The 14,405-nt window shown below is 37.7% G+C and overlaps 1 protein-coding gene across 1 annotated transcript in view; it reads left to right on the top strand.

Moving 5' to 3' along the window:
* Positions 1 to 14,405, top strand: part of LOC116328111 (sodium- and chloride-dependent taurine transporter-like) — a 31,027-nt gene that overhangs the window by 11,944 nt on the left and 4,678 nt on the right. Inside the window, exons 2-6 of the mRNA XM_039601702.1 lie at positions 6,831 to 6,928; positions 7,047 to 7,171; positions 7,351 to 7,463; positions 7,552 to 7,689; positions 7,772 to 7,832. Of these exons, the coding sequence (XP_039457636.1) occupies positions 6,879 to 6,928; positions 7,047 to 7,171; positions 7,351 to 7,463; positions 7,552 to 7,689; positions 7,772 to 7,832 (487 nt within the window). The 5' untranslated portion in view covers positions 6,831 to 6,878. The remainder of the gene's footprint in view (positions 1 to 6,830; positions 6,929 to 7,046; positions 7,172 to 7,350; positions 7,464 to 7,551; positions 7,690 to 7,771; positions 7,833 to 14,405) is intronic.

The following is a 14,405-nucleotide window of genomic DNA, read 5'->3' as shown; positions in this document are numbered from 1 at the left end:
AAGGATGAGCCCCTGCTATGACATGATGCAAAGGCAGAAGCAAGAGCAACTATAAATGTGCTACACATAGCATTTGTTTAGTGTTGTCCAACTAAAATGAACTTACCGATCACCACATGTACTGGAATGCAAGACCAAGTCATCTGGAGGATAACGATTTCCACAAACAGGACAAGAAGGCTGAAGAGGATATTGCAATTAAAAAGTGTATTTATTTTAGTCCTCATAAAGATGAACAGTCCAAATCTAGCACAGAATGCCACAGGTAATTAGCAAATAATGAAATAGTTGAACAAAGATCTGCTTGGAATTTTGTATTGTCCATACTACAATGTTAAATATATCTGGGAACTCACCTCCAATTGGACTTCATTCTGATGTGCCTGGTCAGTCATGCTTTCACACGCAGCTTCCTGGTAAAGGAATATAATGTTACATTACACATTTATGGTAGGTACATGCTGCTCACGATTTGTCATTTAGAGCAAACTAGGGGATCAACGCCCTCATGGGGACACTCAATAGGGCATAAAGTTTTGGACTCTCCATCAATTGCTCTAAAGAAACGAAGAAGCTTCTCAGATGAGAGGTGGCACATCTTCAAGGAAACTTATAGAAGTCCAGATGTTTTCTTTCCAAACTCTTTAGACTACAATGACTGGGATGACTGAGAAACTTCACAGACATTTAGAGCAAAACTTACGACTGATTTCAGCACATACATTGACTCTGGAAATTCACCCAAAGTAGTCTTGGGTAAAGCATAATATTCTGTCCTTCCATTTTGAAAGTAGTAAAAAGGAATACAACTTAAAAAGTTTTAGTTTTTAGCAAAGGTGGTAGCAATGTTTGTTTTACTGTTGAATTTGGCTTACTTGTACACAGTTTTCACGTGACAAACAAGTAGCTGAAGAGGCATAGTCACACCACAGGTCTTGCACTGAGACTTGCATTTTGCTGAATTCTGCAGCATCATGTGGAAGAGGTGTAGTATCAATTTTTTCTTGGAGAGGGACAATATAAAGTGTATTTTTTCCATTGTTGGTGGCCATCTTGAGCGTCTTGGCTGTGTAGCCTTGTGTTCCCTGAGATACTAGAGAGAGATTTCTCTGTCCGCTACCACCTAGAATATGGAACAAAAACCAAGTAAAATGCATTCATAATACAGCAATGTTCTAAAAGTTGAGATCATAAAGTACAAATAAATCCATAACATTATGGAACACTACTGTTGTATAGCAATGTCTTTAAAAACTACCTTGTATCAACCTATACTTTTCATTTTTAAACAATGCTTAAAATGTTAAATGAATCACTAGACTAAAACAATATTTCATTCATAACTATATTCAGAATATTCAAGTTTTTTATTAAGTGGTGCTGTACTGTTGATGTTATACCTGTAAACAATGGAAGTGTATTGATGTGCATCCAGGGTTCGTACGCCTTTTTCAGGGTCAAATTCAAGCTTTTCCAGCACACCCCCCCCCCCCGCCCGCCAAAAAAAAAAAAAGAAAGAAAGAAAAAAGAATGCATGTTTCAATTCGCATCACCTCAGTAAGACCATGTGAAAAGACACCTTTGCTCCCCTTTTGTTAAGACATAGAAAAATACCCCACATAAAAATACTGCAAAAGGAAACGCACGCTTTATATACATAGTGTATAAACTCAAAATGCACATTTCACTTAAAAATTAAGATGTGAAAATGTGAACAAATCAACTTGTTAGATATTTTTCTCCTGTTGAAAAAAACAACAACAAAAAAACAAAACAGAAATAAGTCTTCTCATCAGATATTGATGCTTCTTTCCTGTGTGACAAAAAATAGATGTTTGTTTGTTTGTTTGTTTTTTAAGTTAATTCCCAATAAAACTGTTTTATTGCTAACTACATTGCTGTCTGTATTATTGCTGAAGTCCTAAATGATCACCTTTAAAGTGTTTGTGCTAATAACATCATGTCAGACAGACAATGGAGAACAGCACTGACTGAGAGGCTTTGAACAGATCACATAGTTCAATTCAACATATAAGACTTTAAGAATGCACAAGCATCTACTTAAAATCTAATTTATCATCCGTGATATTATTATGTACAATTCCAATGTATTTTGTTCATCTCCCTTAAATAAACAGGCAGCCTTAAAGTATGAAATATTCATATACAAATACACATAAATGTGTGTACTGTCTGAGTGGCTGATAGTGTCCCACAGGCCTCAGTGTGAACTTGAAGACATTTATAATGTTTAAGGAGTTTAATGTGGTGGTGCTGACGATAAACACATTTTGAATGAAAGCCGGGAACTTGGGTAGCACAGAAACAAGTGGCTATTCTTTGTGACCATATGGATTGGTCCCTCATATTACCATTGTTTCACCCAAAGGCACCAAGTTAATACTTAAAAAGCTGCAGCAATACACACAAATATAAACAGTACTTGGTGACAACTTTGCTTTTAGCCTTTAACCCTCTGGTGTCCAGGGTATAATTGGTCGTTTTTGACTACTTTTGATTTGGCCTCTATATTTCACCTTTACCTTTACCTTTCACCTTTATTTCAGCACAATTTATCTAAATTCAGACATAATTTAAAATACTGAGTAAAAAGTGATATTTTGACTGTAAAACCACAAGCATGTTTAAGGAATCATTTTCATAACTTGAAATGCAAATTGTACATTTTTTTAAAAAATATGCACAAGTTTTGCAAACAACAAAGTTGCATGGTACTATTTACCTAAAAAAAATGCAGCCAAGGCTCAGACGTTTTTTATATAACCATTTAAAACTATTTACAGAACAATCAGGTGCTCTCGTCAAATAAGAAGGCACACAAATTATTTATGCAACTCCAAAAATAGTTTGTGTCCACTATAACACAGATGAGAACAGCACAGGGATAAACCTGCAGGTTTGACGGCAGGTGTGTCACTCAGCGTTTACACTGCAATCTGCCTTTGGTGGCTTTTTTGCAGCAACTGTGACATTCACTAGTAGAACTGACACACAAAACAAAAACTACACACTAACTACACAAGACAACACACTAACTTGAGACTCCAAACACGGCAAACGTCACAAATCTCTCACGTATCAAAACTCTCTCTCTGTCTTTTCGCTCACTCGCTCTCTCTCTCTTTCGCCGGTCACTCCTAAAACTTCCCCTCTTCCCAAACGACCAAATTGCACATGTTGCCATATCATTTTTGATTGGTCGACATGGTACATTTTTCCACCAATAGGAAAGGAGTGTTTTTTTTTTTTTTCACTCACAAGCAAAGCGTCTTTGCTAGCGCTCTCCATAGAAAACGCCGTTTTCGCGTTTCTTCCCGGAGTAAACGCCACTGTTTTATTAAAACAAAAACACCGGTTTTACGTGGCCTATCAACACAGTTTAAACACTGGTATATAGCTTGAAGTCCGCACGTTTGACCCAAGTTTAAATGGAGACTCTGGGTCTAACCCCAGAGGGTTAATCAGAAAGCCTTAAGTTGGCTAGTTATGTATCGGGCTAATGTTTAAAGCTTTCACTTGAGTAAATTAACTCATATCACTGCTAAGTAATGTTAGCTAAGTTCACAGCATATTCCATAATAGCGCTGCCATACTGCATCACATTCAGTGCATTTCAATCATTTCTCCAGCGAGTTTGATAGCTTGCAAAATAATAATCATAATTTAAAAAAATTGCATGCGTAATGTACACGTACTGGAAAATTATTTACTAGCACTCACCTATCATGCGACTGGAGAGCGCAAACTCCGCCACTGTCGTTTTCCATCATACACTCATTAAACAGCAACCTACAGGTATGTTAGCGCACTCATCCTCGACTGGCCGAGGGAGGGGCGGGGACACACGTTGAAACAGACGCAAGGAAGCCCAGGCAGGGAAATTTTGCTTTTACATTTTGCGACTCATTTTTATTTCTCTATCTGATAAGAAAACTATTTAATCAGATAGTTATTTGTGGTGAATGAAATACAGTTACATTTTCAAGCACTTTCAAGCACCACATCTGAAATCCAAGCACTTTCCCAACCTTGAAAAGACAACATTAAAATTCAAGCATTTTCAAGGATTTCAAGCACCCGTACGAACCCTGTGCATCTTATGCCTTTATTGCTTTTCAATCACAATGCGCCAAAAAAAGTGAGTTAATCTAAAAAAACAAGACCATGCCAACAAATCTGAAAACTAAATAATAAAAGCCATATCAGTGTTCCATAAGTTATTCTCGGAAGAAGTGTTAGCAATGTTTTAATTAGACAGAAAAGCTTCTTCTAAAACTTATCCGGATGCTTTTGGCTCTAAGTAAATGTCTTCTATTAACTCAGATACAAAGTCGGGAGTTAAAATGACTTACCTCCTGCTTTATACAAGAGCCATCCACCAGTTAGGGCCTTCATCTTGGATACTCTTCATGCAGAGCTACAGTAATCTAAATTAGGGTTAAAAGAAATCAAACATTTCCTCATGATTAGTTTGTCAAGTCAAATTGTAACATTTTTCAATTTTAATTTTGAAGTTTAAATTTAGATTTTTTTTGACAAGATAAAGGCATCTAAAATTGAGAAAAGTACTTCTTCATGATCAGCATTGTCAGCTATGCTGAGAGTTCGCCTTCAAGTCCAGCTTGAAGAAGCCGTATTTCATTCTTTGGGGTTTTTGTCGTGGAATCAGGCAAAGACAGAATTGCAACTGAATGTTGCGAACTGCATGTATGACATTACTAGGAGCTGGGAAAGGCCTCTTTCCTTTGGATTGCCTTCTTTGAAACATTGCTGGAAATGACCTGTAAATAAGATTATACATTTGAGGCATTAAACACTTTGCCAATTTCTTCCAAATTAAAGCAAGACTACTCATCTGATTGGAAAAGTACTGCATTACTGTTAAGGTGAAATGTCATAATGATGTTTAAGGAGGATCCAAGTGCATAGGTAATTTGCAGAACAGGTTGTTTAAATAAAAAGATGACTTACATAAAAAGAGAGTAAGAGTAAAAGCTGAACACACAATAGAGACAAATCATGGATGCAGCATTTTACTTTTGTGCATGCCAGGTTAAAGCCTATGAATTATATTTTTAAACAAAAACCAAAGAGTAACTCAAAACCAAAGGGTTGCTTGAATCCAGTATTCATTATATCCTTGTCAGTACAAATGTTGTGTCTTCTCCAGAATACAGGGAAAAGAATATTAAAAATATGAACAACTGAAATACAAACCTAATTATCTGGGCTTCTACTTTACTGAATATCTTAGATTATTGTTCCATAACACTCCCCCAATGAATGGAGTAGCATTACTGGCAAATTTCTTTTTCTTTTACCTTTGCATTTCTATTTGGGTGCTCACTCTTGGGGTTTGCTGAGGCACTGTCGCTGTAACAGATGTGGTTGCAGTTCCACTCCTAATATCAGACTGGGAAGTTGACAGAATTCCCACAAGATTCAGTATAGCCTTCTCTATTGCAGTCTTTGGCTCCTGTTGAAAATATATTTATATGTTATTGAACATCTGCATCTTCATTTAAACAATACCATATGGTTTCCCGATATATCCCTATTCCCTATTTCCTTATTAACCTGATATTAAAATAGTTAACAGTATAACTAATAGTCATGAGTGAGAGTTTAAAAGAACACTAAGGAAGCTTGTTAAGCCATAGTTACAGTAGTAGAAGAAAATTGAAATCAAATACTTTATACACGCACATATATTTGTGCTGTCAGCGGTAATCTCCTTAAAATGACGTTAACCGATTTTACGTTAGCAAGTTAGTGCAGCGTAACACGTTAGCACGGTTTGCTCGTTAACGCGTTAGCAGCTACTGAAAGTGAAGCTAGGTGCCCTAACTTCCAGTAGCTGTTGAAAGTTGTTGTATACTGTAATTACTGTAGTATTACTCTAACCAGTAATACTGGTTAGACCAGTGCTAAGGTCAAGTCAGAGCATTTCAGTTCCAAATATTACCAAAACGACATCTCATCGGGATTAAACTTAAATCCAAACACATAATTCTCCACGATGCTGATGTTTAAGCAGACAGACCGTGCCACACAGGAGACTATTTGAACACATGCAACACTAGGGCTAATGTTGAGAGCCCTTTTTAAGCTAGCTTTTGGCACCGTGAAAATTACAGTGTAGTAACCGAACATGATATTCAAAATATATGTCTGGACAATTAGCTTGTTCCAGTAAACCATAAATTAAAGCTTACCTGCGCTGCAGAAGCGCCACCGCTGTCCTCCATCTTCAAACTGTGTTACCCTTCCAGGACCTGAAGGTCCGTAAAGCATCCCCGACAGCCAAGCCCATCTGTTCTCTGATTGGATTGTTTAATTTGTGATTGACATGACATTGACCAATCAGCTTAAAGGAAGAAAAATAGGGTCAAAATTCGTACTTGTAACTTGCAGGGTTTTTTTTGGCTAAGTCCACACACAAATCTTTTTTTACACACGCACAAATCTGTTTTACACACGCACAAATCTTTTTACAGATACAAATCTTTTTACGCACACACAAATCTTTTTTACACATACAAATCTTTTTACGCACACACAAATTTCTTTTACACATACAAATCTTTTTACGCACACACAAATCTTTTTACAGATACAAATCTTTTTACGCACACACAAATCTTTTTTACATACAAATCTTTTTACGCACACACAAATTTCTTTTACACATACAAATCTTTTTTACAAGTACAAAACCGATTTACAAGTACAAAATATTTATGACCACATTAATACCCTTCATAGAAAAACACATTTTAAGAAGCACACCAATTTCCCTGATGTTACAGATCTGGACTGAGGCAGGATCTCAAGTATTCTACTCCTACAGCCTGACAATGGGGACTCTGAACGTTCTGGGCAATGATTACAACAATAACTGTTATAAGTAGGTGCAAATCACATTAATTTTCACCTGTATTGGATTTAAAAATAGATTTAACTATTATATATCCAATTATATGAAAAAAATACAGACTTTATGATTGCTTTACTTTGTCCCCCAGAGACTGCTTTTGGCTGTGTCTGCTGAACAGTGGAACCAGTTTTGTTGCTGGGTTTGTTGTCTTCTCTGTACTGGGATTCATGGCAGAGAAACAGGGTGTAACTGTGGATGCTGTGGCTGAGTCAGGTATAACTTCTTGTATATAAAAAGATTCACAGTGAAGTACAAGGTTTTAGGCTCATTCAGCTCTGTTGATGTATTTTGAAGCAAAAGAGTAGTGAAAGCAAGTATTAATTTGAACAAGGTTTTGTATTAATGTTTTATGGTGAGTATAGACTTCGTTCTTGTTTAACTGTGATTCACAGGTCCAGGTCTGGCCTTCATTGCTTACCCTCAGGCTACAGCGATGATGCCTTTGCCACAGTTTTGGACCGTCTGCTTTTTCCTGATGCTCATTCTGCTCAGTGTCGACACACATGTAGGAATGTTGTACTGACTGTTTATTAACTATCAACTGTTCAGTTGAATATAAACTTGAAAACAGTCACTCATAATCCTGTCTCTAGTTTGTGACAGTAGAGAGTGTCATCACCTCCATCAGTGACTTGTTTCCGACGTTGTTTCGTGCTCCGGTGAGGCATGAGATCTTTGTCCTTATCTTCTGTTCAGCCTTCTTTCTCGTTCATCTGACCATTCTCACCGAGGTAAAAACAAATAAATAAATGCTTAAAATGCTGGTTGTTTTTCTAAACTTTGTTAATTATTAAAACTCTCATTCTCCACCAGGGAGGAATATACATATTCCAGTTTACTGATTACTACGGTTGCACCAGAGCTTGTCAGGATTGTATGGCTGTTTGTCAGTGTGTTGCTATAGCCTGGATTTTTGGTGAGTATTTGTCTATGTATAGAAAACATTACTCTAATGAGCAGATGGTCAAACACTAAGTGAAGTTCCTCTCACTCTGCTTTGTTTACTAAAAGTAACAAAGTAGCCAAGAAACCCAAATGCAGCACATAATTTAATTTGATTTTCAGACAAAATGTGCAAAAGCCACACTGATTCTTGCCCAGTGTCATTCTTATTGTTGAATCATGAACACTGAGCTTAACTGAGGCATGTGAGGCCTGCAGATGTTGTTCTTGGCTCTTTTGTGACCTCCTGGATGAGTCATCATTGTGTTTTGGGGGTAATTTTGGTAGGCCGCCACTCCTGGGAAGGTTCACCACTGTTTCAAGTTTTTGCAACTTCTGAAATTGGCTTTCTCTGTGGTTTGCTGAAATACCAGAGCTTTAGAAATATCTTTTAACCCTTTTGCTGACTGAAGGCACTTGGCAACAGTGGGAAGGGAACACTGGGATTGACCCAGAGCAGCTTCTAGCTGTGTGTAAAACATCAGTCTTTTACTATTTTGGTATAACAATGTTGGTTTTGAGCTACATGCCTACGTCTTGCCAGATCTAGTGGTCTGATTGTTTAGAAACTTCCACTGCAAAACAAGAAAACCAACTAGGAACTGTAATCTTGGAAAGGGCTAGGAACACAGAAGGAAAAAACACAGCATTGTGTGGGTATGACACGACACAGAACAAGGAAAACACAGGGCTTAAATACACTCTGGAGTAATCAGGGAAGGGGAAACTGGAGGGAAACACAGCTGGGATTAATTATATATAAAGAGACCAAGGAAGCAAAACTAGATACACTGACATGAGACAAGGGACCGTCAAAGTAAAACAGGAAGTATAACACAGAGATGTGGACTTGACACTGAGACAGAGAGACATGACTGACCGGGGAGACAGAGGGAACATGAAGACAAGACGAGGAACACGAGAAAGGCAAAATGACAAAAACCAAAATCCTAGGACCAAAATTATAACACAAGCAGAACCAAAATATAGGGTGCCGTTTGTAAAGTGAAACATGCTTAAATTAACGGCGACGTTTTTCCACATTTAGCTCAAAACCTTACAAAAACATGTTTTTTTCAAGTCACTTTTTACAACATTTAGTAAAATATTTGTAACTTTTTATATTTAAAACACAATTTTAAATGTTAAATCTAAATGTTAAATGTTAAATCTGAATATTATATTTAAATCTAAATGTTAAATCTAAATATTATATTTAAATCTAAATGTTAAATCTAAATGTTACAAGAAACTAAATATTTAGCTAACATGCAAATTTATTGTATTTATTGATACAGATTTAGATTTAAATATATATTTAGATTTAACATTTTACATTTAATAATAATAATAATAATAATAATGCATTGGATTTATATAGCGCTTTTCAAGGCACCCAAAGCGCTTTACAATGACATTATTCATTCACGCTCACATTCACACACTTTAGATTTAAATATAATATTTAGATTTAATATTTAACATTTAGATTTAACATTTAAAATTGTGTTTTAAATATAAAAAGTTACAAATATTTAATAAATGTGGGAGGTGTTGCGGGAGTATGGGGTGTCTGGCCCATTGCTACTGGCCATTCGATCCCCATACAACCGTTGCAAGAGTTTAGTTCGCATTGCCGGCAATAAGTCGGACTCGTTCCCGGTGGGTGATGGGCTCCGCCAGGGCTGCCCTTTGTCACCCGATCTGTTCATAATTTTTATGGACAGGATTTCTAGGCGCAGCCAAGTGGCGGAGGGCTTTCGCTTCGGTGGCCTCAGAATCTCATCTCTGCTTTTTGCGGATGATGTGGTTCGGTTGGCTTCATCAGGTGAAGGCCTCCAGCTCGCACTGGAACGGTTCGCAGCTGAGTGTGAAGCAGCGGGAATGAGGATCAGCACCTCCAAATCTGAGGCCATGGTTCTCAGCCAGAAAAGGGTGGAGTGCCCACTCCGGGTCGGGGATGAGTTCCTGCCCCAAGTGGAAGAGTTCAAGTATCTCGGGGTCTTGTTCGCGAGTGATGGGAGAAGGGAGCCGGAGATCGACAGACGGATTGGTGCTGCAGCTGCAGTGATGCGGACGCTGCACCGGTCCGTCGTGGTGAAGAGGGAGCTGAGTGTACTTTTTGCAGTAGGACTCAACAGGGCAGACATCATACACTATGTCTTCTCTTGACTCAGATGGGACTTGATATGCATTAACTCCATCGCTGTTCTTGACTGTAATTTTAAGAGCCCAACCACTTTCCATCAGTCTTGAAGCAGAGTCTGAAACTTGAGACAAGGTGTCAGCAAACCTGTTTTTCATGCGGCCCACATCTTGCAGGGTTTTTATGACTGAGAAGTAGTCGTCGTCCTTCCATAGGAGCACTTCAGTTAGGTCATCCAGACGCCTATTCTTGTAGCCAGATAAAAACTGGTATTTCAGGCGGTGGAAAAATCTGAAAAAAAGTTATTTGAAATGATTAGTAACTGTAATTGAAGGAATTTAAAGTTTAAATCAAGAGTGTATTATTTAAAAAAAAAAAAAAATTGGAATACCTATTGCACACGTCTTTTATAAAGGAATGCTCTGTGCCGGTTTAGCTGGTTTAGGCAAATCCACCTACTCTGTTTTTTGTTGTGATAACATAAAAAACACTGCTAAAATTTAAAGGATTCGCCTAAAAGCTATTCTGGCAATGACATGAAGAACCTACTTAGTTTAGCCTCTTGGATTAATGCATAATATCTTTTTTTCAGCAATAAAATTGAATGAGGTCAAAATAATAAATCATACCTTTCAATCACATTGTTTGTTTCAGAACGAGCGTGACTGAAGTGACAGCCGTAGTCACACCACATGTGGCCAATGCCTTCCCAGTGCTTCTGAAAATACTGGCATACCAAAGGGTATTGCTTAAATGTCTGGCAAAACTCTGCTGATGTGGCTTTAAAGTCTTCCTCCTAAGAGAATTGGATGCAACAGAATATATTTCAATCCATTTAACAGACCTATTGAAATCTTTAATATTATGTATTGAAGCCCTTTTCCTTCTATTGAATAACATTAAGAATTTTAAGTTATTAATAATATGTTGTGTTTTTGTATTAAGAAGCAATTATTTCTTCCCTTACAATGGCTAAGAAGGAACACTAAACCTATAAGCATATTTGGTTTCAGCATCTGTCTGTGAAAGAATCCCACTCACAAGTTCTACTGCACTGTGGGTGACACAGTGATGGCCTGCACAGCTTAAGTACTTAAGTACAAATTACACTTACAGATGTGCAAGCTTTCAGCTTACAAAAGAAAGAAATGACTTCATTTCTCTTTTGGGTGTTAGAAAGCCCATCGACCCCAGACTCAGATTTTGAAAGCCATCGATTAACAGCCTGTTAATGTAAGAGAAAAAAAGTTAATCTGGAGAGACAGAGGAACAGCTGTACAAAAAGCATAAAAGAAAGCTGACGTCCAAAAATAACTTTGTCACTCACTGGACAAGAGGACCTGTGCATTACAGAAATCAACCAGGCAAACATATTTTTAAATGTCAAAAAGAGCTTTGGGAAGCAGCCACCAGAAGATGAGTGCACAGTGGTCTTAAATGGATGGACATAGTCACTCAACATTTTATCCCTTTATATTCATTAACCTGAGTAGGTGAATATCACACTGAGGCAAATCATAACAACAGGACGCTGTTGTAAAAATGTGTTTCAGGTGCATCTTAGACAACGTGAAAAGAAAACAATGTGGTTTACCTGCAAGACATGGTACCAGCATAGAAGGATAGCTGACTCTGGAAAAACCTTCTGCAAAGCATTTATTTCGCATAAAGTCTTTGTCAACCATAAATGCTCTACGGAAAAAAAAAAAGAAAACACTAAATGAGATTAAACAGTATGAAAATGTTTTTGCTATCTCAAAGCACCACTTCAATGCCAAATTAAACATTTCAACTCACAAGTAGATATATAAAATACTGCATACAGCCTATAGGAATAACTTTAACAACTGGAAAGGAATGTTTCTTGCAGCCCATGCTGCAGCTATAGCATTAGATTCTGGCATGTTATAACTTTTTGAAAAGGAATTATTTCAAAATTAATAGCTGTCAATGTATTATTTACCTCGGGAAGTTGGTAAATGCTCACAAACTATTCCAAGAACAGTTTCCAGGGTTTTCTGACTTTCGTTGCTGACAATAGCATAGGCCACAGGGACTCCACGCCCATGATCATCTCTTACAACAAGTGTGAATAAGGGAAATGAATACTGGTTAACACAATGCGTGGTGTCAACAAATACTAACTGTTTTGCATAGTTCTCCATGTTTGATTTCATTACAGGTGTCTGCAAAACAATCATTAGTTCTTGGTCAGATGTGTATGGTTGATAGAAGAGAACATGTTCTTGATGTCCCAGGGACATCAAGAACATGAGGGAACAGAACCAGGGACATTGTGTAATGTTGTCCCAGGGGACAACATTACACAATGTCCCTGGGACAACATTCACACGATGTCCCAGGGACAACTTTACACGATGTCCCTGGGACAACATTCACACGGTGTCCCAGGACAAATTTGTAAATTTCGGGATTACTGTTAATCTCCATAGAATCAAGAACTCATGTCCAGTTTCACAGCTATGGACCAGTTAATTATGTTTCCAGGTGATATTTTGATTCATAGATTCAGCACACAACCATTAGTCTAGGCCTTTAAGTTCAAATTCTCTTCACTTATGTTTGTAAAATGATCAGGGAAACTACTGCAATTTTGCCTGACATTGTTATGACAGCTATATTCACCTGTACATTTATATCATAATATATTGACGGGAGAGCTATATTCACCTGTACTTTCATAATAAATCATAATACATTGACACGCACTCTGGAGAACACTGGTTCGCAAGTAGCCTATCACTAGCAAACACACAGCTATCCATTTCAAGGAAAACATATATATTATGCTTACTGTTTATTAAAGAAAAGTATCTTGAGAGGAATTGAAATTGCTGGATCAGCGGACAAAAGGCGGTTTCTCGAAGAACATTTGTTTTTTTAAGGCGGGTATTTTCCGAAGTTGCAAAAGTATGACGTCACAAGAAGGTGATTGGTTACTTGTAATGTGGACCCTGGAACAACAGTAATTATGATGATGTGGGAACAACGCCAACACGAGGATATCAGATCGTCCATCTAAAATGGTCATAATTCTTCATTTAAACGTCACTGCCACTATTTAATAAGGGAATTTATTTATAAATTTAATGCTTTCCATAAATGGTTCAAATTCAAAAAAGCTTCCATACCACGACTTTAAATAAACCTTTGAACTTCCAACAGGTGCTGAATGTTTCTCCAACATAATTCAGGACATGGTAGGACAGAAACCATCTGCCTTCTTTAATCTATGCTGGAGATACATCATTCCTCTGCTGACACTGGTGAGCCCAAAAAACGTACATTTACTGACATGGTCAGCTGTTCCTCATGTTTCTAAACAAGTGCAGGAAGAAACTGAGATTCTTGTCTGTGAAGGTACTCAGTCATCTAGGTCATAGTAGTCTAAGGAGCTTGGAAATAAAAGCGTCTGGGCTTCTTTAGTCCAGATGCTTTTCGTTTTAAGCTCCTTAAATTGAGATTCTTGTTAATCCAATTCTCAAGAGAGGGCAGGCGCAGGAATAATATTATGGTTTGATCCAGGATTTGAAGCTGCATCATGACTGCTGTGGTACATATTTCAGGATGTCAGCGCTTTTTGACAGAGTTGGAACCACATCTGTGAAGGCAAAGAAATAACTCCAAACAGTGTCATTGAACCAGAGTAGCTTCTAGCTGTGTGTAAAATAGTAGTGTTTTACTATTTCGGTAAAACAATGTTGGTTTTGAGCTACATGCCTACTTCTTGCCAGATCTTGAGGTCTGATTGGTGAGATCTCTATATTGAAATGCAAAAATAAGACAAATCTAACTTACTCTGTGTTAAGAGATTTTTACATTTACTTACTTTGATAACTTTTATTTTGCTTAAGTATAATTTCTTGTGAGAACATGATGTGCCTGCAACCTACAGATTAAGGAACAGAAGTTACAAAGTCACACACACTCAGGCAGAGACAGTTCCAACCTGAAGCTGATATGACAAAAGATACTAGTTCCTCTTGTCTTTTGGATAACGGCCACTCATGCGATAACCATATCTAGAGATGTTTTTCTATTACGTATGCTCCACCTAGAGATGCTGTGTAATCTATTCTCTGCTATAAAATAAAGAACGGACTGAGGCTCTGCGCGACTTGCTTGTGTCTTGCCACGCAGTAAGCTTCGCCCGTGTACACGAAATAAACTGAGTTTGTGTTTCTTGCTCTCCTTCCAGGTTTTCCTTTGACATATTTCTTAGTCCTCCGAGCCGGATTGGAAACAACAGCTGATTGAGCTGTGACTCCAAACCACAGACCCTCAGTGCATCCCGACCTTGAAGTCTGTCGACAGCCCTCTCTAGGCAGAGGAGAGAAG

This window comes from Oreochromis aureus, linkage group 18, assembly GCF_013358895.1.
Source record: "Oreochromis aureus strain Israel breed Guangdong linkage group 18, ZZ_aureus, whole genome shotgun sequence".
NCBI lineage: Eukaryota > Metazoa > Chordata > Actinopteri > Cichliformes > Cichlidae > Oreochromis > Oreochromis aureus.
The sequence above is the reverse complement of the archived record's forward strand: the minus strand, read 5'-3'. Positions and strand labels throughout refer to the sequence as shown.